The following is a 26,398-nucleotide window of genomic DNA, read 5'->3' on the forward strand; positions in this document are numbered from 1 at the left end:
TAGATCATCTAGGAAGAAAATTGCCACATTTCCGTATTTCCAAGAAGCAAGAGGAGTGGAAGATAGAGATGCTGTTTTGAAACAGCCTCCCAACAGAGGTCAGGCTGACCCTCTCCTTAATTCTTTACAGCAGCAGGTTAAAAACTGGGTTGTTGCTGTTTATTTGTTTGAAGAACATTGCCTATCAATCAAGTAAATTTTTCCATCTTTTTATTTTTCTTGTTCTCATTCACAGTTTTTATTTGGTTTGGTGTTGTGATGTATTTTGTCTTATATTTGTTTTAAACTTTGGTGGTTTTCATCTTTTTCATGATGATGTTAGCCACTGTATGGTGGGATGTAAATTAAATTAATAGAATAGAATAGAACTATTATATTAATAGTTTCAGTAGTAAACACACTGTCATGTGTTTCTTTGATATGCAAATATACCCATTGTGACATAGCATTATGTGCAATCGTTTGCTCTCTGTGTGTAAATGTAGCCATTCATTTTGTCTGTGTCCAACATTTTCCCAGGATCAAGAATGCAGAATGAGGCCTTCCAGTGACATGTCTCCAAAGTTTAGGATGAGACTTTATTTATAAACGTTGTTGCTGAATTGTAGTTTTTAAAGTGACTGAAGAATGATGATACACATGAAGAGTAATCATGTTAACTACAATGCAATGAGTACATATGATTTATTGATAATTATGTATTATTCTGTATTTGTTTAATACTTCTTCCATCACATAGCTCCATTGAGACTTGTCCAGATATCTTTCACTTGGTGTATAACTTGTTTGCAATTGCATAACCAAGTGCAGTCTATCAGAAAAAAAATGTTGGGCATCATTAGGTTAGTTTGTACCTAGGAAGAAAATGAAGTATATAATCAGGCTGCTGTGTCTGCCATTATGGAGAAAACCCAACAATCACATGGAAGATATAGTTGTGGACATAAACCTCTAATTATTCTACTGCATTTGTTCAAGTTCCGTTACCTATAGTCTGCATAGGTGTTGCGTGTGGGCTGTTGTATAGGATAGAAGACCTTGTGTTCACTGCCCACTTAAAAAATACTCATATTCCTGGAAGGAGGCTACAACAGTGAAGTAAGCAGTTGCAAGAGGATAGAAGTTGAGACTGATGAATCTTCACTGTGTTTTGCATCGGAGGTATTAAAAAGAGCGTGAGGCGTGTTATGTTACGCCATAATATTTGTTTAATTTTTACTTAGAGTGTTGTGTAAACCTCACTACGGCGATTTAGAAACCGTGATATAACTTTATGTGATTATTTAAAATATTTCATGGAAAGTTGCAATCCGTAAAAAGTATAATCCCTTAAATTGCAGTATACTTAAGAAACAAGCTGATTCTAGGGTTTGTGCATCGTGGAATTGATAGCAAGTAGTAAGAAAGGAAGTCTCCATTTTAACTAAAAGGTTTTACTGGCAATTTGACCCTTTTAGCTTTCTGATTCATAAACTAAGGAGATAAGAGGCCAAGTAAGGTTGATTTGAGGCCAAAATTTCTGTTGCTAAATGAGATGGTTGTGAGTTTTGCCCCACTTTACGAACTTTCTTGCCACAGTTATTAAGTGAATCACTGCAGTTGTTAAGTTAGTAACATGTCCATCAAGTGAATCTGACTTTGCTTGTTAGAAGCAAACACCCCCCCCTTTCCCCCATGGCAACCACATCCCTTCACTAGCCTGCTTTCCACCCCCAGGAGCATAACGAATAAAAATTTAATGTGTGTGTATTGTTTAATGAACTGCTAAATTGGCCACGCCCAGCCAGTCACATGCCCACCTAGCCACACCCACCCAGTTACATTACCGCCTAGCCATGCTTACCCAGCCGGTCCAGCCCCCCAAAAGTCTGAGGGATTATAAATTGGCCCCCTGTTTAAAAAGTTTGAGGTCCTCTGCATTAACAGATTGTTGCATGACTGAAAATATGTCTCCTTTCCCTTTCTGGAAAACTAGGGGGACTTTCTTTTGAAACATTTCCCATGCTATTCCCTCTTCGATAGCTGAGACATCTTTTACATGCGGTTGTCTAGTCTGTGGCTCTCCTTCCTGTCTCCCAGCGTCATTCCTGCATACCATTATAGATCTTGATGATGCAGACCAACAGATGTAAAATCCTACCTTACATCCCATGGTCTTGGCAAGTCGCACAAGGAAAGTCTATGCCGAAATGTCTGTCTGCTTCAAAGATCCGCGTGACATACAGCTTCCATTTTCTCTTTCTTTTCTTTTTTGGCTTGAAGGAAGGATTGAGGCCTTTTTTATTGCAGCAAAATCAGTTGCTTTTGCATGCTACAACACATTTATTCCTTCTGCACTCTTTGCAGGCAGAAAAGAGCAGAATACATAGTTGCCAGAAATAATGAGATTGCCAAAATGATCGTGAACCCTTGCATCTATAGTGGGGGAAAAGACCAAAAAGATCTACCAAAGTTTTCTCTTCTGCCATCATCTTAAAGGAACTTGTGCATACGCTACTTCGTCTACTGTACCCTCTTCATCAAATGGTGGTATAGGTTATTTTATGACTAGAGGATTACAAGCCGAGATGATCAGAAAAGACTGGCAGATTAGCTTTCCGGTGCATTTGGAAGTGGAATTTTGATTGTAAATTGTGATGGCTATAAGTCGAGGCAAACGTGATTGAACCCAATTTTACAATTGCAAATCACACAGCTGTAAGTGCGAAGAAGGCATTCTCCCAAATGGGTATCTTTTGTGGAAACTGGTCGTGTGGACACAAGATGCGGCAATCAGTCATAAAATGTGAGCCAGTGGCCAAGTGCCTGAATTATGGTCATGTGACTGGAGGAGGAGGAGGGGGTGTCTGACATTTTAGGATAAGCCGGAAGTGTTTTGCAGAAGGTAGAGCACCCTTTCTGAGGCGATCCTAACTCCAAATGGTCTTTAAACAATCAATGCTAAGGAGTGTATCCAGAATTCCAGTTATTTTGTGTGAGCAGCTATGACAGTGATAGTGACCCTTTTCGGCACGGAGTGCCAAAAAGGGAGCACTTTGCATGTGCTTGTCTGGGCTGCAACACGGAAGAGGAGCTGGCCAGGGGGCATGTGCGCACCGGAAAATGAACTTTGGTTTCTGGCACATGCATGCGCACCCACCAGCAAGTCTTCCAGTTACTGTCATGCGTGTACACACGCCGATCAGCTGGCTGGCGCGCATGCTCATGCCGGAAAATGGAAGATCAGCTCTTCCAGTTTCCGGCACTGCCGCATGCACAAAAACCAGCTGATTGTCGTGTGCGCATGCGCTCCAGAAACCCGGAAGAGGAACGGACGATGCTGCATGTGCCAGGCAACATGGCTCTGCGTGGCTCCACTTCAGGCACAGGTTCGCCATCACGGAGCTATGACATTAAAAGTCAATAGCTGAGGATTCAATTGCATCACCCCTTCTGCCTAAGGATACAGTGGATTTTTGAAAATTCTTTGCTCAGATTTGTGGGTTTCTGCTATTAATGGTTGATTTTTTTTCTTCTTCACCATCCTTAATTTAATCTTACTGTTTTCTGTCTTTTGCAGCCTCCTCTGGTCCAAGCCATTTTTAACCGTGATATAGAGGAGGTACGGTCATTACTAAGTCAGAAGGAGAATATCAATGTGTTGGTAAGTCTTTCTGTAAGTGTTTCCCAAAATTGGCCTTTCCTTCCAGCTGTCTATTTTATGTCATCTTTATCGCCTAAAGCAGTGAATGCTTAAAATGACCCTCCGAGCAACCCGGAAGTCACTTCCGGTTTGCTCGGAGGGTGGTTTTAAGCGTTCCAAAGGTTTCAGGGAAGCCTCTGGACGGTCCCTGAAGCCTCCGGAGGGCCTCTGGAGCCTGGGGAGGGTGAAAAAGCATTTAAAAATGGGGGGGGGGCGGTGTCGCACGTTGTGTGCGCATGCGCACTTGGGGGGGTCACGCGTTGCATTATGGGTGCGGCACGCCTGCAAACGACCCCCCTGCGCTCCCCCCACTTGTGGCACGCGAGCCAAAAAAGGTTCGCCATTGCTGGCCTAAAGAAAGATCACATGCAAGACATTAGATATGACATTCCCACATCTTAGAGAGTCTGGGTTTAGTTGGGTTTTCAGTGGGCCTTTTTCAAACTCTTTTTTTCATATCTTGGCATTGGTTCCAAATTTGTAAAACGATTATAATCATTAAATAATTCTAAGGTGGTGGTAGTTATAAATAGATAAGGATAGCAAAGCACTTTGTATATTCAGAATTGGTGCATAGCAGAGGGGATTGTTCATTATTGGTAAATAGTGACTTTGTTGGGAATTGGCTGCACAGTACCAGATGTATTGGTCTAGTTGTACTGAGCAGTGGGTGGTACCGGAATTAGCAGTTGTGTTTGGCATGAAGTGTGTTCTGGATTAGTCTTGTGGTCTCTGAGTGAGAACAGCTTGTGTTATAGGTTTTTAAATTTGATTCTTGTACATCCCATGAAGCTGCATTTGGCTTTTCATTTCATTCTGGCTCACTTAGTGGAGGCAGATACACAATACATGCTTATTTAATACAATAAATCTTGCCACAAATTGTGCTACTTATGAGCTGCTTTGACCTTGGAACGGATGGAGAGTGATATTTGGAGTGCCAAAATCCATCTGTATTGCACCTACTTTGAATAAGATTCTTTTAATTGGCATTGAATTTTCAAACCTTGGTTGCATTTGCTTCTAGGGACACAGGTAATCCTTCACTTATGACCACGGTTGGGATCAGAACATTGGTTGCTGAGCGAAGCAGTAGTTAAGCAAGGTGCCATGTGATTGCTTCATTCAACCACTGCAACCCCAGCAGTTTCCTGGGTTGTTAAGTGGAGAGAGTGAAAGAGCCTATCAAAGGATTTCAGCTCAAAAGCCTGCAGGAAGAATTCCAATTCTGTTTCTGCAGCCTGCCAAAGGATGTCCCCTCCCCTCCATCTGTCCTGGGGCTAAAGGGACAGAGATTTCTGCAACCCACGGAAGGACTTCAGCCCCTCCCTTTCCAATCTTCCCTGCCTGCTTCCTAACCAATTTCTTTGGGGAAGTTTGCAGTGAAGATTGCAAGTGGTTGTGGGACACTTGGCAGTCTGTCGCTCTGGTTGGCAGCCTGGTTGGCAAGCAGTAAATCTAGTTTGCAGTCTGGTTGCCAAGCACTTGTAATGTGGCTAATTAAGGCAGGGGGAGGGGGGGGATGCAGTGATGTTTTAAGATGGCCAGAAGTGCTTTGTGGTCCGTAAAGCAGCTTTTACAGCTGGTCGTAATTTTGAATGGTCTTTAAATAACCTGTGGCAAATTGAGGACTATCTGCAATGAAAGCTAGAGTTACTGAAGTAACTGCCAATTACAGATAGTCCTCCATTTACAACCATAAGAGCCCAACATTTCTGTTGCTAAGCAAGGCAGTTGTTAAGTAAGTCATGCCCCATTTTACGGCCCTTTGCCACGGGTATTAAGCAAATCACTACAGCTATTAAGTGAATCGCGCAATATTTAGGCAAATCTGGCTTGCCCCATTGACTTAACTTGTTAGAAGCTGCCTAGGAAGGTCGCAAATGACAACTCCAGGACCCTGGAACGCTGCAACCATTATAAATATACACCAGTTGCCAAGCACCTGGAGTTTGATCATGTGACTCGGGATGCTGCACAGGTCATAACTGTAAAAACATCTTATAAGTCATTTTTTCATTGCCCTTGTTATTTAACAGTCATTAAGTGAGTGGTTGTAAGTCAAGGACTACCTTTGGATGGTCTGTCACAAGTTCAGACAGTTAATAAGCAGCCACATGTTAATTCAAGGCCTACCTGTACACACTTGTAATGTTCCATGTTGAACAGTTGCATTCTTATTTAGCACAGTGGGATTGACTGTGATTTTCACTACTCGGCTGGCTAGTTAGATGTTGATTTAGATACATCAGAGAGAAAAGCGAGGAATGTGAGTGGAAATGTTTTCTGCAGAAGGTTTTCCAGAGCTAAAGTTTCCCACTGAAATCTTTCTAATTCAGGTGAATTTGGGTATTCAGAGTTGTATGAGGTTTTGTTGTTTTCTTGTCTATTGCTCAATATTCTTTTCCAGCATTGCAGTAAAGGTATTTTTCACTGTATGTCAAAATTTTTAGAGCTTTTTAAAGTTATGATTGCACTGTTAGTTGCCTTACATTTAATTGTATTTGCCATTCTGAAGTGAGCAAACTGAGATTAACCATCTTGCTACCAGTACATTTGCATACATGTTTTATAATATGTACTATTCTGCTTTCTGGGAAATTTGTGTATAAAATCCAGGCACATTGACAGAATGTCACTGTATTGCTAAGGATTTTAAAGTATATAAACTAATATCAGGGATTAAACATTTGTTAGACTTACTCTTATTTTCTTTGAATAACATGCAGTTGAGGTTAAATCATGATTGTGCAAAAATGTCAGTAGTTGTAGACTAATTGACTTTTACAAAAAAACATGTTCACAGTTACTGAGTTTTATTCACTGATGAGCCATTGGTAAGTGTTAAGAAACCCTAGAATTTGCAGGAACAATTTGAAAACACTTCGAGACCTTTACTCAATTCCTGGTAGTTTAATTTTTTCTTGAAAGTCATCAGGAAGAAAGCATCCAAATAAAAGGTAAGATTACATATTCATGACCTTCCTTCTAATTAATCTCATTGAACTTGGCTAAGTTAAAATGAATAACTGGACTCAAAAGCGGCCCAAAAGAGCCAACTTGACATATGAGTTGAAAGAAGAGGTCATGATGACTGTTGGGCAGTTGGATTAATTTGTACTTTATGTCATCACAGGAGAAAAACAAGAATAGTTGGGTATAGATATAGGTAGGCCACGACTTACAACCATTCATTTAGTGATTGTTCAAAATTACTATAAAAAAGTGACATGGCCATTTTCCACACTTAGGACCTTCACAACATCCCCAAGATCATGTGGTCAAAATTTAGATGCTTGGTAATAGGCATGTATTTATGATGGTTATGGGGTGATACCATCACCTTTTGCAACCTTCTGACAAGCATAGTCAATGAGGAAGCCAGAGTCACATAACAACCGTGTTTTTAAGCAATTAATACAATAGCAGAGTTGGAAGGGACCTTGGAGGTCTTCTAGTCCAACCCCCTGCCTAGGCAGGAAACCCTATACCGTTTCAGACAGATGGCTATCCAACATCTTCTTAAAGACTTCCAGTGTTGGGGCATTCACAACTTCTGGAGGCAACTTCTGTTCCACTGATTAATTGTTCTAACTGTCAGGAAGTTTCTCCTCAGTTCTAAGTTGCTTCTCTCCTTGATTAGTTTCCACCCATTGCTTCTGGTTCTGCCCTCAGGTGCCTTGGAGAATAGCTTGACTCCCTCTTCTTTGTGGCAACCCCTGAGATATTGGAACACTGCTATCATGTCTCCCCTAGTCCTTCTTTCTCTGAAGCTAAACATACCCAGTTCCTGCAACCGTTCTTCATATGTTTTAGTCTCCAGTCCCCTAATCATCTTTGTTGCTCTTCTCTGCACTCTTTCTAGAGTCTCCACATCTTTTTTACATCGTGGCGACCAGAACTGAATGCAGTATTCCAAGTGTGGCCTTACCAAGGCTTTATAAAGTGGTATTAACACCTCATGTGATCTTGATTCTATCCCTCTGTGTATGTAGCCTAGAACTGTGTTGGCTTTTTTAATTGCAGTGATTCACTTAACAACTGTGGCAAGAAAGGTCACAAAATGGGGCAAAGTTCACTTCACAATTGCCTTGCTTGGCAACAGAAATTTTGGGGTCAATTATGATAGTAAGTCAAAGACTACCTGTATAAGATTTACTGTTACTAAAGTTGTATAGTGCAGTTTATATTCTGTCTACTCAAAGGATCCTCAGTTATTCCTGACTTGAAGCAAATTATTTAGCTAATCAAACGTTACTGGCTTTTGGTAGATACATTGAGTATATGAAAGATATGTTTACTTGTAGGCAGATGACTTTAATATGCTTGCTACCTAGTATCTAGCATGTTGGATAAAAATAAGTTCAAAAAAACCCCCATATAAATTGTGGAAATATACAGTTAGTTCTTGACTTAAGACTAATTGGAACTGGAATTTCCATTGCTGAGTGATGCAATTAAGTGAGTAGCAGATGATTTGACAACATTTTTGCCATAGTCATTAAGTGAATCACTATGCTTGTTAAGCGAATCACATGTTTGTTAAGTGAACCATAGACTTTGCTTGTTGGAGCCACAAATGGCGATCATGTGACCCTGGGATGCCACCACTGCTATTAATACATGCCAGTTACCAAGTGCCCAAATTTTGTTCATGTGATCATGGGGATGCTGGGATGGTAAATTGTGAGGACAAGTTATAGCAACTTTTTTCAGTGCTGTCATTAAATGAATGGTTGTAGGGCAGGGACTACCTGAATTGCAGATCTAAGCACAAGATGATTTTAACCACTCAAAGTCACTCTTGATAGCAAGGGTGGAATAGGTATTTAGTCAATAAATAAATATCCTTAGATTATGTAGAATATAGAATGCACAAGTTTATGGGTGTGTGTTATGTATATATTGATTATTTTGTTTCCCCCAATCAGGACCAAGAGAGACGAACCCCTTTGCACGCAGCTGCATACTTAGGGGACACCTCTATTGTTGAACTCCTAATACTATCAGGTAAGGATGGGGAAATGGTTCCATTTTTAAATTTTATTTTAGACATGCTTATTTTATCATTGGCCAAACTGTCAGGGATTTAGTATTGGAATGGTAATCAGGTTTCTATAGATGTGGTGGCTCAGTGGCTAAGATGCCGAGCTTGTCGATCAAAAAGGTTGGCAGTTCAAATCCCTAGTGCTGCGTAGTGGAGTGAGCTCCCGTTACTTGTCGAAAGCATGTAAAAATGTAAGTAGAAAAATAGGAACCACGTTTGGTGTGAAGGTAACAGCGTTCTGTGCATTTAGTCATGCTGGCCACGGAGAGTTGTTCCGACAGCCCTGGCTCTTTGGCTTTGAAAGGGAGATGAGCACCGCCCCCTAGAGTCAGAAATGAGTAGCATATATGTGCGAGGGGAACCTTTACCTTTATAGAGACCTATTGTTGGCTTTGAGTAGGGGAGATCCAGATGCAGACTTCGGCAAAGCCTCTGGCAATCTTTTTAAGACAGGAAATATAACGATCTGTGACTTAGGTGTCACAAAGAATGAATGAGAGAGAGAGAGAGAGAGAGCGCTCATAAAGCGTTTTCGTGCTTTCTACCTTAGAAGTGCTGTAGCTAGCAGATTGCTGTTAGTAATATTCTTATTGCTAGTCATGATTCTCAAGCAGCGGAGATTTATGGAAAGGTTCTCATTTTGTTCAATGAAGCTATTTTAAAACTGACAGCCCTGTATACTGTTAACTCTTCCTGTGTAGGTTGCAGGGCTGAATTAGCCTTCTGGACAGCAGAGCCAACACAGATGGTTTTTGATCCATGTGCTAAATCTTTCCAAATTAACAGCCATAAAAAAAAAACACCACTGGCTCATGATAACCTAAAGCAAGTGATAGTCTTTGAAGACTGCCAGGGACGTTGCCCACATCGTTTTTCTCTTTTTAAAAAAAATCTGCATGAAGATTGGAATGAGCTTTGATCCTTTCAGTCCCTTTATTAGGCTGGTTTTCTAGTTACTGATGCTTACTAAATGTTGAGACTCTGGAAAGAATGCAGAAAAGAGCAACAAAGATAATTAGGGGGCTGGGGGCTAAAACATTTGCAGGAATTGGAGTTGCCTAGTCTAGCGAAAAGAGCTAGAGGTGACATGGTAGCAGTGTTCTAATATTTGAGGCGCTGCTACAAAGAAGAGGGGGTCCATTTATTTTCCAAAGCACCTGAAGATAGGACAAGAAACAATGGATGGAAACTAATCAAGGAGAGAAGCAACCTGGAACCAAAAGAAATTTCCTGTCAGTGACAACAATTAACCAGTGGAACAGCTTGCCTTCTGAAGTTGCGAATGCTTCATCACTGGGGACTTTTAAGAAGAGACTGTGCTGTCACTTGTCTTGAATGGAATAGGGTCTCCTGCTTGAGCAGGGGGATTAGACTAGAAGACCTCCAAGATCCCTTCCAACTCTATGATTCTGTAAGAGGAATTGTGTGGAAATCTATGGAAGTTAATTCTGGAGATTACATCTTTTTCAGATGTGATTCACACAACCTCCCCCCCCCCCCCCCCAAATATTTGAAATAAATTGCAATGGCACTTATATTCTGCTTCACAGTCTCAATATCTAAGCGGTTTACAGAGTCAGCCTATTGCCTCCAACAATCTGGGTCCTCATTTTATTGACCTCATGGAAGGCTGAGTTAACCCTGAGCCTGGTGAGATTTGAACTGGTTTAGGTTTAGGTTTATTAAATTTATAGACCGCCCCCTCTCCCCGTAGGGACTCGGGGCGGTGATTGCAGGCAGCCGAGAGTCAGCAGAAGTAGCCTGCAGTACTGCACTCTTAACCTCTGTGCCACCGCGACTCATGGCGCTGATTTAGCATATAGAATGTTTGGCAGGTAATGGGACAATTGTTTTAATTTCCAACCACATTTTTTAAAGACAGGGATGCCTCTTAAGTGCAGTACTAATGTTCTTTCCTTACTAATCAGTTGGCAGTTTCCTTGGGAAACAGCTGCTTGCTAAATAAGAACTGGGATTAAGAATTAAAAATGGTCTTATTGTTAAGATGAAAGTCTAAGGAATGCCTTGCTATTCAACCAGTTTAATATAATGTTTGTTTTCTTGTCTTAATCAATCATGCTTGAGAGAACTTGCTTCATCCCCTTTCTTTTCTTTGGATAGGTGCTAACGTCAATGCAAAGGACACTCTTTGGCTAACCCCGTTACACCGTGCTGCAGCTTCTCGTAATGAGGTAAATGTCAGGCCTTTCACAGGGTGCCGTAGTCATGCTGCTAGTATAAGTATCATCTTCATTGTCATTGTACTTAAATACAACGAAATTGGTTTGCAACGAAATTGGTAATGTGATAAAGTAAATTCCAGGCACTGAACACAATAAACTGCTATGTTCGGGGCCAAGTTCATTTCCCCTCTTGTCTTTTTATTCTTCGTTGTACTAAATATTTTGAGAATCTTGTAGAACAGTCTTTATCTCCTTGGACACATTGGGTAGCAACACCTTTTCGGAGGGTAGGGTTGAAAGAACTGCAAAAAGGCTTGCAGGCTGTTACTAGCAGTCCATTTTCCCATGGGACAAAGGTGTGAGGCAGGAGTATAATGGTGAGTGGCTCGTTCCTGAGCCTTCTTGTTTACTGAGGAAGCTTTTGTCTCTGCACTGTCACTGTATGAAGTGTAAAAGAAGATAGACTTGTTTGTTGTATCAATTTATAGACTGCCCAATCACAAATTCTATGTGGCTTATACAGTTTAAAAAGAACAAAACGCCTTCCTTAAATATTAGCAACACTGTGATTTTAAAAATCATACCTTTCAAATACCCTAAAACAGCGATGGCGAACCTTTTTTGGCTCGCGTGCCACAAGTGGGGGGAGCGCAGGGGGGTCGTGTGCATGCGTGCCGCACCCATAATGCAATGTGTGACACACCCCCAGTGCGCATGCGTGCACAAAATGCGCTTCCCCCCCCCCATTTTTATATGCTTTTTTCGCCCTCCTCAGGCTCCAGAGGCTTTATAGGAGCCTGGGGAGGGCGAAAAGAGCCTCCTCTGCCCCCCCCCCCCCCGGAGGCCCTCCGGAGGCTTCAGGGATCGTCCGGAGGCTTCCTGAAGCCTTCGGAACGCTTAAAACGATCCTCGGTGCGAACCGTCAGGGAAGTGACTTCTGGTTTGCTCGGAAGGTCGTTTTGAGCGTTCCGAAGGCTTCAGGGACCGTCTTCCCTGACGCATTCGGAGCGCTCAAAATGACCCTCTGAGCAAACCGGAAGTCATTTCCAGTTTGCTCGGAGGGTTGTTTTAAGCATTCAGAAGGCTTCAGGGAAGCCTCCAGATGGTCCCTGAAGCCTCCGGGGGAGCGGGGGAGGCTCTTTTCGCCCTCCCCAGGCTCCTAAAAGCCTCTGGAGCCTGGGGAGGGCAAAAATGGCTTTTAAAAATGGTGAACTCAGCTGGCAGGGCAGCACCTCGCGTGGCCTGACAAATGGCTCCGTGTGCCACCTGTGGCACGCGTGCCATAGGTTCGCCATCACTGCCCTAAAAGATATTGTGTGTGTATGTATGCATGTATGTATGTATGTATGTATGTATGTATATGTGTGTGAGAGCAATATAGGTATGTATGTATGTATGTGTACGTGTACACACACACACACACACACACACACACAGAGTCCAAAACCAAAATAACAAATGCCTAATTAGAGCAGAAAGTAGCAAAGCGACAAAACTCCTCCGCCACTTATTGTGTCTGCAGACAGCTTTCTGGTGGCCTTGTTGCAGGTGGCACCCAATTTTGGATAAAGGGACTCTGGAGAACAACCCCTGCAAAGCCATGTAGAAAAAAATTGATAAGCATTTGCCAAAGTATCTCAAATTAATTCTCAATTGGACATGGGCCTTGTTGTAGATCCTAAGTGGATGCCTGGGATAGTCTTGCCTTGCTATCTGGGAATGGTTTGAACTGGTTGGGCCTGAGGAAGTGTATAGGTTCCATATGACTTGGGAGCTTTGCCACTTGTTCTTATGATCCATACCTGTCCTGGCTATCTAAAGCTGCCTTTGGGATGTTGTGGGAGTGAATTCTACAGGTGGACAATTCTTCCTTGAGTGAGGAGGTTGTTCCTCTGGTTCTTAAGGAGGGGCTAGTCTGTCCCTCCTCAAGAAACTCTCACTGGATCTCATCGTACTGGACAATTTTCTAAGAAGGGGAGGAGGTGATTAAGGTGGTTGCACTACAGCTACAGAGGCCTGTGGATGGAGAGTAATATATGGACCCCTTTCAGTCAGGATTCAGGCCTGGGTACAGGATGAAAATGCCATTGGTGACATTTTTAGGGGATCTCTGGCAAGAGCCGGACAAGTGTTGTGTATCTGTCCTTGCTGTCCTTGACTTCTCAATGGCTTTCAGTATCATCAACCAGGGTATCCTTCTGGATTGAATCTCTTAATTGGGGGTGGGCAGCACTGAACTGTTCTAGTTCTGCTCCTTTCACCGAGGTCAATAGCAGTCAGCATAGATTGGGGTTGAGAGATTTTGTGCTTGGGCCACTATAAGGAGTGCTGGTGGGTTTGGTGCTTTCTCTCCACTTCTATTTAACACCTGCATGAAACCACTGAATGAGATCATCTATTAACATGGGGTAAATTGGCATCAGTACATTGATGATCCCCAATTAAATGTTTTCTCTCGTGGAGAATTAGTCCAGGCTACTGATATCCTATCCCAGTCCTAGAGCCTGTGGGGGCCTGGATGGGAAACAACAGGCTGTAGGTGAACTGTGGCAAGACTGACTGGCGTTGGGTTTGGGGGCCTTCCATTTCTGGGACTTTCCCATGTTTGAGTCTGGATGGGGTTGCACTTTCCCTAACAGACCCAGTGTGCAAATCTGTGGGTCCTCCTGGACTTACAATTCCTATTCAAGTGTTGTGTGCCATTGCACCCATTCCTGAAATTGTAGGCTCTTCTCACAGTCACTCTTGCTCTGATTACCTCCCAGGTGGACTATTGCAATAAGCTTTTTATGGGGCTGCCTTGAAGAGTATTTGGAAGCTTCAGTTGGTACAAAATGTGGTGGGGCAGGTAGTTATGTATGCCCCTAGATTGGTTCACATGACACTTCTACTCCACAACCTGCATTGTTTGCCAGTTTGCTTCTGGATCCAGTTGAAAGTGCAAGGTTTTACCGTTAATTGGGACTACCCTCTTCCCAATTATATGTGCCTATCCCATCCATCCTGCAAAAAGGGTATCTTGCAGATCCCATCTATTAAGAAGTTATATTGGGGGGGGGGGTGACAACAGGGACTCTGGATGCCCTCCCTGCGAAAGATCATTCCTTTTAAGGTGAGATTGACCCCATTTCTGCCAAACCTTCCCAAGGTCTCTCAAGACAAGGTTATGTCTGGGGATCTCAGGTGGAGAACTGGCGAGATGGCTACACAGTGTTTAACATTGCAGATGCTCCCTCCTAATCTTCTAAAATAATGGTTGTTACTATGAAATTATTTTTACCGTTTGTATCTTTGATGGTCTGCTTTTATTGTACTCTGCCTGGAGTCATGTTCATGAAACAGGCAACTATACAGATGAAAAGAATGAATGAATAAATCAAACAGAAGCCAACGAGATTCAGCTGACTTAGTACGAACCTAGCTGTCTGCAACTTAATCGGAAGGTTTTGTTAATTGGGGTTTCACCCTTCTAATAACCCATGCCTCCAAACATGGGACGGCAGCATCAATTATTCTTTATGAACCTGCCCAAATTTCAGGACATCTGAGAGGTACTCTTAATATAACTGAGTCTGTAACTGAGGCTACTGTATTGCCCTGTATGAAGTTGTTCACTGTTCTTCCTTGGAATTGCTAGATTACTCTAAATTGTAGCATTTTCTCTCTTCTCAGTACCTTCCGCATTATGTTCCCTATTCTCTCAGGTTTTGCAGACTTTCTTTATATTTAAACTCCTCCTGTTCATAACACAGTGCTATCTTCCTCACTTGTTAGTGCTTACTTCTTTTGTAATAGTACTTCATCCAGGCTTAAAAGCTGGTCTTTATGTTCTTTCCTTGGCAGAAAGCACTTAACCTCCTCCTAAAGCACTCGGCAGACATCAATGCTCGTGACAAGTATTGGCAAACACCACTGCATGTTGCTGCTGCCAACAGAGCTACCAAGTGTGCTGAGACCATCATCCCGCTGCTTAGTAATGTTAACGTGGCAGACCGCACTGGCCGCACAGCACTGCACCATGCTGTACACAGTGGGCACCTTGAGGTAAGGGACGTCTTCGTCCTTCCAGAGACGTTGATGCATGACTTCTCCCTGGGGTAGAGATGAGGTGTAATGGAGTAATGATGGGCATTTGTTTTGTTGCAAACAATGTTTTCCCATACAAAAACCATTCAGAGTCTTTTGTTAGACAAACAAATAGTTGCACTCAAACTCACATAATAGAGCCTCCATCTGCTATGGTTAATGAGAGGTCCTTGGTACTCTCTGAGCTTAGTTGTTTTCTTGCAGGTGTTTCATTACCCAAAATAGGTAACAGCTATCAGAGTAACACTGATGATGTTACCTAGTTTGGGTAAAGAACTGTCTGCAAGAATATAGCCACGCTCTGAGAACACCCTCATTTCAACATTGAGCTACAAATATTTCCCCTATATTGGTGCTATGGTTAAGGCAAAGCCCTTTGGAGCAGTCCTTCATAGCAGTAGATTTGAAGCAAAGAAAGAAGAGGAGGAGATGCATACCTCATTTTCTTTTAATGGATTTCAACTTTATAACAATATTTTATTTTATTTTACTTAATTTTATTTTAAAACTGCTCATCTCCCTCACGAGTAACTCTGGACAGTGTGCAAATAGTTCCTACTGCCGCCTTTCTGCTACTTTTCCATGTTAGAAACATGGACATGTTGCATATGATGTGAATGAAGCTTTGGCTTTTAGGATACTGTAACAGTTGGACGAGGGATGCGGTGACTCAGTGGCTAAGACGCTGAGCTTGTCAATCAGAAAGGTCGTCAGTTTGGCAGTTCGAATCCCTAGCTCTGCGTATCGGAGTGAGTTCCCGTTACTTTTCCCAGCTTCTGCCAACCTAGCAGTTCGAAAGCACATAAAAATACAAGTAGAAAAATAGGGACCACCTTTGGTGGGAAGATAACAGCGTTCCGTGCGCCTTTGGCGTTTAGTCATGCCGGCCACATGACCATGGAGACATCTTTGGAAAGCGCTGGCTCTTCGGCTTTGAAACGGAGATGCGCACTGCCCCCTAGAGTTGGTAACGACTAGCACATATGTGTGAGGGGAACCTTTACCTTAACAGTTGGACAGAAGTCTCTGCTCTTCTAGTAGTAAAATATTTTCTTTCCCTTCGACTTTTAAGCTAGTAGCTACGAGACTATTGGAGAATCATGGAGGGGTTGAGTTTCTTTTTGGGTAAAGAACACATAGTGTGAAACAAACCATTGGATGTATGTGAACTTGTTTTTTTAGAATGTAACTAACATACAACTAACATACTGATGAATGATTCATTAATTAATATGAATAATAACATAATCCAACAGCCATAGGCTACTTTGTAAAGTTTAATACATAAATAGGTAACATCTGTTTTGCAAGCAAAGTAAGGTTTTGTTATGTAATAAGAATGGACTTCCAGATTATCTGTATCTGAATCTCGTTGTTCCATTTCCTTCTGAAGCGTAGATTCAGTATTTACGTAAATAAAGTGACATATAGCATCCACAGGGGGAAGTGGCAGGAAACGTCAAGTTGATTGCCTTGTGGTTTTATTTTAGATTATTTAATGTCTATCTTCTTTCTAGATGGTAAACTTGCTCTTAAATAGAGGGGCCAATCTGAGCACATGCGACAAGAAGGAGAGACAGCCGATACATTGGGCAGCCTTTCTGGGTAAGTCCCCCTCCCACGTTTTGCATATCCCCTCTGTTATGCCTGATATATTTGATACGTAGGGCTTTCAGAGAAACTATATATAAAAACATACACCCAGGATATTTGCCTAGTAAGAACAAAGGATGCCCAATAGTGGTGAGCCAGAGGTAGTACATTGCGGTTGGCATAGAGTTATTTCCCCTCTCCCATTTTGTTCATTAACATTTTTATATATTGTTGTACCTCAAGCAGTTAACATGAATAAAATCCAGAAACCAGTCAAGAATCTGTAATTCATGGTAACAAGTCAAAATCTTTATGAAATGTTTCCATCTTGACAGCCTTCTTAAATGGGAGGGTGCTGTCTGAATGTCTGGAGTGATGTTGTTTCAAAGGAGCTTGGCACCTGTAGATAAGTGAGTTAGGAGGTGGGGTTCCACCTCCCAACTCACCTATCTTTCACCTACCACAACTGCCACACCAGCGGAAGCTGGGCAAAGGTTCTCAATGTGAGTCCAGAAGAATCCTGCTGTGTTCCTTTGGGGGCAGTGCAATCCCCTAGGGTCAGAACTGGACCTGGCAGAGAACAAGGCAGTGGTGGGTTCCGGATCCCGTTGCAACTGGTACGGTGCAACGGGGCCCGGCGTCCACCACATGAATGTGCGTGCGCAGCCTACACATGTGTCCTTACCTCCTGCGACTCTCCGTGACACTCCAGCTGCTTGGCAGAGCGTTGCGCAGACGCCATACACTGTGTGCGCGGAAGCTCCAAAGTGCTCAAATACTGGTAAGGAGTGTGGGCGGGCGGGCCCTCCGGAGCACTGTACCGGAACGGTACCCACCACTGGAATAAGAGTTCTGGACCAGCAAGACCTCCTTCGGTCAAGACTTACACTATATCTCTGGTTTGGCCAATGAGGAGGCATATATCTAATGCATACTAATGATACCTCACTCAAACCAGGGGTGGGTGGCTTCACTACCAATTCACTGAGCGTGCTGCACACGTATGCACAGTTAAGAGAAAATTGAACTTCCGCATTGAAAACAAGGAAAGGAGCAAGGAAAACTGCTGAGGAGCGGCAATTCAATCTGCCACCCCGATCAGCTGGGCTTCAGAAGCAGAAATAAAGGTTTGTATAATGCAGGGGCGGGCAAGTGGGTCCACTTTCACAGAAACAGAGAACCGGTTCGCTCTCGGCTTGAAGTCAGAGCTACCTGTTTGGGTGAACCTGTCCAAACCACCTCTGACTCAAAGTAACTGATGGTTTCACCCAGGGATTTCACATAGATGCCATAAATACTAGTGCAGGGGTTCTCAATCCCTGGGCTGCAACCTGGTACCAGGCAGTGGTCCACTGGGAACCAGGCCACTCAAGTGGCAGGTGAGCGTATGAAACTCCCATTTGCCCAAGCAGTGGGCATGGGCACTCCGCTCCATTTGCACAACGGTGCCTACTGCTTGCACAAATAGAGCTTTGCATGTGAACCAGCCCACTGCTTGCGTGGAACCAACCCTCTCTCGCCCACCACCGCTGCCGCCACCACTACCAATCCACAGAACCGGAAAGATTGGGGACCATTAGTGTGGGTGTCGGCAACCCGCGGTTCCAGTCCCGCATGTGGCTCTTTCATCCCTCTGCTGCGGCTCCCTGTTGCCCTGTCGCGACAGAGGGATGAAACAGCTGTTGTAGCGGTGACGATGGCCAGAGCCTTAAGTGTTTTCTGTGGGAAATGGGTCCAAATGAGTGTTTTAAGGTTGCAAACCCCTGCACTAGTGGTAAGAGAACCAAGGACTCTGGAACCACCCAGGAGTAACCACAGGTCAGTTCTTCCTCCTCCCACATGTGTGCTGGTAGTGTGCAAAATTATCTTCCCAGAAAGGTTTATGGAAGATACATTAGTAGGAGCAGAGATCCAAGGCACAACCAGGGTGGCCCACATAGGCAGGAGCCTAGTGAATCTGCCTCATATTAGAACTGTTGTCCCAGTTAAGTAACTCTGACTGCCACTGGCACCAGAGACAGAATTACCTCACAGGAATCTCTTCTACCTTCAGCAAGGTGTAGAACGTCACACTAAGGTAAGGGGCAGCTGTTACTACTGTTATTAGATCTGCTACTTTTTATCAGATCCATCTTTTAATTCCTATCACCTGTTGATTTCATTACTCTTGCCACATTCGGTCTGCAATCAGTAATGAATTACATAATCCCCTCCAATTGGATGGAATTTAATTATACACAGAGGCATTAAGATAACATCAGCAGCTGTTAAACTGCTATTTGGATCCACTAACTCCCCAGTAATCTCGTTTTATACTTCAACTGAGAAGCAAAAATTTGGGACAGGAAAAGTTGCATTTTTTTAAAAAAAAATGTCAGGGAACAAACTTGTCTTTTGCATTGCAATTTCTTATTGGAAGCAAACTCCCCATCTAACGGAGTTTGATATATATTGAAAGTGGGGCATCAAATTAAAGTACCTTTCCCTCATGAGCATGTCTCTCTCTTGGGACCTTTGCTTCATGTGAATATGTTTATGGGAAGTATAGTATGTAATACCTGTCCATCTCCTATTACAGGTTTTCTATGCTTATTCAATGAAATGATTTCATTCTGCAGCAGTCATGGGTGGCATTAATCTTGCTCTGTTTAGCAAGATATTTATTAGATTTGAATGCCACCCATCTCATCTAGAGGTGACTGCTGTAGCAAATACTATATACTATCACAGACCTCAGCCTTATTTTCCAGAGGCAGTTTCCATAAATGTATTGCAGAAATTTGTATTACTTGATGTTTTCGCTCTCTATATCCCGTGACATTCTTTTAGAATTTTGCTTTATTTACTTCTACCTTGTTTTCTTACTATTTTATTATAGTTGGGACTATAGAGGCATCCCTAATAGAAAAGATGTGATGATTCTCCCTATCTGTCACATATATGTTATACCTTTCTAAGACTTAATTCAAAACATTCACCTTTTATGGTCTAGTTCAGGGGTCAGCAACCTGTGGCTCTTTCGTCCCTCTGCTGCGGCTCTTTGTCGCCGGTCAGCTCCACAATTGATAGGGCTTTCGGTTAGGACAGGTAGAGGAAAAAGGATGCTGCGCTAGGAGGAGACTCTATGGTGGGGGAACTGGACTTCTGGCTGGCTTCAGAATTGAACAGGGGGCTTCCAGTTAGGACCTTTGTGGCTCTTTGAATGTTTAAGGTTGCCGACCCCTGGCCTAGTTATCTTATACACAGCTTTGGTTACTAAAAAACCATTAACAATGCAATTTGGAGGTCAGTAGAAAAATGCGCTTTTTAAATTCAGCGGATGAATAAACTGGGTACACAATGAAGTATATTCTTTAAAAATATTCTTTAAACGAGGATATTCTCTTTTCAGCTGTGTATTTATTTCGTATACGAGGCTGTCAATGGCGTCTGAGTTTTGAGCAGAAAATAACAGGTTTACCGGTCGCAATCTAAGACAGAGTAAACCAGCACACTTACTTCATAAATGTTACACTTGCAAACCTTTGATCTTGACATCTTTTTGAACTCTCAACAACCAGTATTTGGTTGGATGGAATTGACGGTCAGAAAGCAAAAAAATAGTAACGAAGGACTGTAACAGATGTGTGTACTTTGTGCAACAGACAAAATCTAATTTGCATGATGAATGCAGCCGACTGGAGCTAAATTAATCCACTTGGCCTTTGGAAAACTACATTTTCTAGTTACTCAGTCTGAGTGGGAGTAGCTCTACTGACTTTGTGCAAAGTAACATTGAACTTAATAAGCACACCTATGCACACATACAGACACACACTGAAATTATACATTTCCACACACATGCAGCTTTTAAAACAATAAAACAGCAGGACTATAAAAGAATTATAGATTCTTCAAAGCTAACCAATATCTTTTATATGGAATAAATCAAAAGAAGGTGAAATATGAATGCTGTAAACATATTAAATGCAGGATGCTAAAGTTGGACCACAGTGTTAGGTTGTTTGCAGAAAGGCTAATGCTGCTTAAATTCTTGTCTTGGTTAAGAGAGTAGTTGGGCTGCTGGAAAACATGTTGCTACTCTTCAGGGGGGAATCTGACTCCCTCCACCAATTAAATAATTTGAATATTGTTGCCATTAAACTAATTAAATTTTAACCCCGAGTATTATTGATCCTCATTTAATGTTGCACTGTGATTAATAGGATAGCAGAAATTCATGCTAAAGCAGAATCTTGTTGGGGGGAGGGGGGAGAGAATTTACATGCCTGCATGCTACTTATCTTCTATTCTATCCTGCTTGAATAATTTTATAATAATGTATTTGGCATTCAAAGTTTGAACCTTGCTACTATTGCATTCTATATCATGCTTCACATATGACAAATGGAATCTTTCATGACAAACTAAATTTCCGAAACTTGCAAAAACATGTGATCATTTACAGTGACGTGCGGTGAGCTTTACGGCTGGTGAGGCTGGTGACATCATCAGCGTGAGCCGCGGTCCCCTTCATGTTGACTCAGGAAGGAGGGGAATGGGACCACGTCAGCCTCCCTCCTGTGCATGTCCCATTCCCCGCCTTCCTAAGTCAACATGAAGGGGACCGCGGAGCGCGCTCCGCGGGACAGCGGCTCACGCTCCGCGATCCCCTTCATGTTGACTCAGGAGTCAGGAAGGAGGGGAATTCCCCTCCTTCCTGACTCCTGAGTCAACATGAAGGGGACCGTGGAGCGTGCTCCGCGGGACAGCGGCTCACGCTGCGAGATCCCTCCTCCACTATCCCTCCAGCCTCCCTCCTGCGCACGTCCCATTCCCCGCCTTCCTAAGTCAACATGAAGGGGACCACGGAGCGGTCCCCTCCACGTTGACTTAGGAAGGCAGGGAATGGGACGTGCGCAGGAGGGAGGCTGAGGCTAGAGGAGCCTCCTGCACACGTGGTCCCATTCCCTTCCTTCCTGACTCCTGAGTCAACATGAAGGGGACCACGGAGCGCTCCCATTCCCGACCACGTGTGCAGAAGGCTCCTCAGCGCCTTTTCCCTTTTCCCTTTTTAAAAATTTTTTCATGATGAGAGCGGTGCGGCTCTGCCTCCCCTGACCGCACGTCCCTGATCATTTATTCATAAGATTTGAGTAATCCTTTCAGACTCTTTTCTTATCTAGACTGTTGTACGCCCATTTGCTATGGCGTGGAAGCATTTGAATGGATTCATCAGTCTTCTGCATTGTCTTTTCTTAGGGCATTTGGAAGTCTTGAAGCTACTGGTAGCCCGTGGAGCTGACATCACATGCAAAGACAAAAAGGGTTACACACTGCTGCACACAGCAGCAGCCAGCGGCCAGATTGAAGTTGTGAAACATCTGCTGAGGCTTGGAGTTGAGGCAAGTGTGATGATAGTACCAGTTTTAGTGCACGCTGGGTTGCTCTGTAGTGTGCCTATCCTCTTTTCATGCTTGTTCCTTTCAGATGTGCACGTATATAATGTCTGGCAAATTAGACTTACTGTAATGATACATATGTGAGTTTAGATTAAGCTCATGAGAGTCAATTTTGTATGCTGTTTGTTTTAACTAACTGTTTTAAATAGTCCTTGGGTTACTACAGCTCATTCAGTGACTTACAATCATGCGGAACATGGGGCGCTTGTAATGTGTCTTGGGGAATTCTGGCTGTCACACTGTCCCTGTAATCATGTGAGCACAATTTCTGGCATTCCCTGCTAGCCTTCCGTGAACAAAGTCAATAAGAAAGGTGGCAGGAAGTTGCAGTCACATGAGCTCCTTGCTGAACTGTTGCAACCCAGGTTCTTGTCGCTAGGTGACACGGTCATATGATGTTGTGCTTTACAAGTGCATCTCTTAGCAATAGCAATTTCCTGCCCCAAATGCTACCTGTAGTGGTTAAAAATTGAGAGTAGCTTCCAACAGCAAATATTTTAATCTAAGTTAAGATGCAGTCTACAGATTTTATAAGTATTACAGCTTTTCAGATACAGTAATGCAAATCAAGGGAGTTTTATAGTATAATCCTATATATAACTTTGAAGCAACACCTCGTGAACTTCCTAAAAACTGGATTTTATTTACTTGATTTAAGCAAAGCCCACCGAACATTAGCTGAAGCTTGAAGATTAAGACAGGTTTTTTTTAATGGCGTTGTTGAGAATGTTGGTTGCAGGATTAGCCATTAATGGTTCTTGATTATATACAGAGTCTCTTCACCCAGTTCCTTCCTCTGAGGGAGATTAAAAAAAAAACTTGATTCTTTTAAAATCAAGGGGGAAACTGGGCAACAACTGGAAACAGAGTTAAATCCATGAAAGAGCTGGGTGACCACGAGACTAACTTGCGCAAAATGAGAGCACTAAAATCTGGAATGGCAGAATATTTTTTTGACAAGCATGCTCTGGGAGAAAGTGACAATGTATATGTATAAAATGTATGTATGTATGTATGTATGTATGTATGTATGTATGTATGTATGTATGTATATATGACTCTGTGTGTATGTTCCAGCATAACTTTGGAACGTCTTGAGCGATTTCAATGAAACTTGGTACACAGATGGCTTACTCTCTGGAAATATTGTGGGAGTAAGACACCCCTAACACCCTTCAGAGTGTGTGTTTTGTTAAGTTACAGCCTGTTGTGCCTTAAAATGGCTTCTACTGTACTGCCGTAAAATGGCTTCTACTGTACTGTGCACTGGAGTTGCCATGATAACAGCTTCACAGTACTCCACAAGAGGGCTCCCTCTGGTAAGGGGGAAAATCCAACATTAGAAATTACGTTTGGTCCGGACAGTTTCCCCCTATAAATAAATACCCGGAGAATGCCGGGTTATCATCTAGTGAGAACTAAAAACCGCTTGTGACTACCAGCCTCTGAATTATTATTTTTGAATCCCAAAGAAACTGGAGAATTCCAGGAAGTTAAGGGCCCTGCTATTTCCATAGAAATAGATAATATATCTAGCCAGGAATTTGTGCTAAGTCTTGATCTCTAACCAATTCTCTATTATTTTATGTAAGTTAGAGAATTATGGGCAATATTGTCTATTTATTCTTCAGACTATGTTCAAAAAGAAATGTTTTTCTTTATGATCCCCTTGTGATAAGAATAAAAAGAGGAATGCTATGAAACATCTCTTGCCTTTGCTTGGATAAAGAGCTCTCAGTCTGTAGCTGAACAGCTGCTGTCTTGGACCATTGTATTTTCTTGTAAATCATGATCCTGACAGTTCTGTAATTTAATATTTAACATCTGTAACATTATTTTTTGGTTAGCTTATTGCCAAGATAAGATAGCCTGTCTTATCAACATCTCCTAAAAAGAGGGAAAGAAAGGTTACAGGAAGTGGGCATGGCTAGTCTAGTGAAGAGAAGGACCAGGGAGACATGATAGCACTGTTCCAATATTTGAGAGAGGGGGAGGGGGGATCAAGCTATTTTCCAAAGCACCCGAAGGCTGGACAAGGAATAATGGCTGGAAACTGAACAAGGAGAGATTCAACCTAGAAATGAGGAGGAACTTTCTGACAGTTAGAACAATCAACCAATAGAACAGCTTGCCTTCAGAAGCTTCATCACTGGAAGCGTTTAAGAAGAGATTGGACTGCCGTTTTATTTATTTTTATTTATTTGATTTGATTTCTAGACCGCCCCCTCTCCCCGAAGGGACTCGGGGTGGTGTACAGGTACCAAATTAAAAACCTTACAAATAATCATAAATATAGTTAAAATCGAATTAAACTTTAAACCCCTGTACAAATTTATAAAAATTAAAAACTTAGCCTAAGACCAAAATTTAAGAATACAGACTGAGGTGGGAGAGCTGGAATTAGGCCAAGCCGGCTAGATTAAACAGGTGGGTTTTGAGCTTCCTACGGAAGGAGCGGAGGTCCGTGGTTGTTCTAATATCAGGGGGAAGGTCATTCCAGAGGGTCGGGCCCATCACAGAGAAGGCCCTTCCTCTGGGCGTCGCCCGCTGGCACAGCCTAGTGGATGGCACCCGGAGGAGTCCCTCTCTGTGTGAGCGAATCGGCCGAAGGGATGTGTGGGGCAGTTTGTCACAAATGATGTAGAGTCTCCTTGGGCAGGGGGTTGGACTAGATGACCTACAAGGTCCCTTCCAACTCTGTTAATCTGTTAAAATTTCTTGGAGAGAAGATGTGCTTGAGTATAACCGGTTGGGCTGTCAGACAGCAATAGCATATGAACTTTTATCCCCTTTGGTCAAACCCTGTGCCCAACACCGTCTCAGCCTATTCGAATGCTGCCTTCCTGTGTTTTCTTACAGATTGATGAACCAAATTCCTTTGGCAACACTGCACTTCACATTGCCTGTTACATGGGCCAGGATGCCGTGGCGAATGAACTGGTCAACTATGGCGCCAATGTCAATCAGCCCAATGAAAAGGGCTTTACCCCCCTGCACTTTGCTGCCGTCTCCACCAACGGAGCCCTGTGCCTGGAACTTCTTGTCAATAATGGAGCTGATGTGAACTTTCAGGTATGGCCAGAGGTGCTGCATTGAATAAATAGAGCCACGGGGAAAATGGAAATGACTTAAGCATTCCTGGGGGCATTAAAAGCAAATGGACCTCCTTGTTGGCTGACTAAAGCTTTGATGTTTGCAGAGTAAAGAAGGGAAGAGTCCTTTGCACATGGCTGCCATTCATGGACGGTTTACACGCTCTCAAATTCTTATACAAAATGGTAAGTGGTCAGTTATTTCCTGTTAAGGAAACCATCCTAATATTTTACAGTATTGTTTTCTCAGGCTGAGATCTGACAAGACTGAGACATCATGTAAGTTTTGGGGATCCTATTCAAGATTTCAGTTGTTTATTTGTCGACACTCATTGCCTTAACAAAGTTACCAGTCCCTGCAGGTATTCGAACTTACTTGTATTTGTTACTTTCAGTATTTTGTTTTTGTCATTTTGAATTACAGCAACTTTGATTTCCTCCAAATTAATTTCTCTTTGATTGTTCTGAAAGTTAGGCACAAAGGGAAATGTATGTAAAGTTATTAAACAGTTACTCTCCATGGATCCTGCACTGAACAGAGGGTTGGATTAGGTGACCTCTATGATCACTTCCAACTCTTATGACTTGGTCAATAGTTTTGTACCAGACCTGGGCATTTTATGGGCTGTGCACCACATCCGGCCCATGGGTGGTCCAGTCCAGCCCGTGACAATGGTGTGCGTCTGTGTGAGAGGTGGTGGCAGCATCGGGGGTAGGGCGGTGGGGCAAGGGCAGTGACGGGATGGCAGCCCTCCACAGCAGATCCAGTTTCTCATGTAGCCCCATGTAAAAACAAATCGTATAAGCCTGTTCTATATAAGTACATTCTCATCTCTTGGTGGCTAAAGTGGAGTCACCTGTTGCCTCTGAGTGAATTGAAGAAAAAATATTGATGCAATCTGTTTGTTTCTCAGGCAGTGAGATTGACTGCGCTGACAAATATGGCAATACCCCCCTCCACGTTGCTGCTAGATATGGCCATGAGCTGCTAATTAGTACTTTGATGACGAATGGTGCTGACACTGCAAGGTGAGGGCATATTTCTCATCCGAATTAATGTTAAGGTCACAGATCTAGAATTCTGACTTGTTTCCCTCCTAACTGATTAGAATCGTCAGGGCAGAATAAACCACACTTAACAATTGGCTTAAAGTAATGTTCAGCCAAATGTGTACTCTGCTAGTTAGCCACGACCAGGTTGAAATGTGTCATTATTGGACTCTGTAGTAGAGCAGTGACTGACTGACTGACAGTAGAGTATACCAGCATATAGT

General features: G+C 42.8%; 1 protein-coding gene across 2 annotated transcripts in view; it reads left to right on the forward strand.

The window, feature by feature from the left end:
• Positions 1 to 26,398, forward strand: part of ANKRD52 (ankyrin repeat domain 52) — a 90,462-nt gene that overhangs the window by 14,177 nt on the left and 49,887 nt on the right. For both annotated transcript variants that reach the window (XM_081953616.1, XM_081953617.1), the window contains exons 2-10: positions 3,560 to 3,643; positions 8,614 to 8,692; positions 10,851 to 10,921; positions 14,756 to 14,956; positions 16,516 to 16,603; positions 21,833 to 21,975; positions 24,892 to 25,104; positions 25,232 to 25,310; positions 26,039 to 26,153. In XM_081953616.1, coding sequence (XP_081809742.1) covers positions 3,560 to 3,643; positions 8,614 to 8,692; positions 10,851 to 10,921; positions 14,756 to 14,956; positions 16,516 to 16,603; positions 21,833 to 21,975; positions 24,892 to 25,104; positions 25,232 to 25,310; positions 26,039 to 26,153 — 1,073 coding nt within the window. The remainder of the gene's footprint in view (positions 1 to 3,559; positions 3,644 to 8,613; positions 8,693 to 10,850; positions 10,922 to 14,755; positions 14,957 to 16,515; positions 16,604 to 21,832; positions 21,976 to 24,891; positions 25,105 to 25,231; positions 25,311 to 26,038; positions 26,154 to 26,398) is intronic.

This window comes from Natrix helvetica (genome assembly GCF_964273705.1).
Source record: "Natrix helvetica genome assembly, chromosome: 1".
Classification (NCBI taxonomy): Eukaryota; Metazoa; Chordata; class Lepidosauria; order Squamata; family Natricidae; genus Natrix; species Natrix helvetica.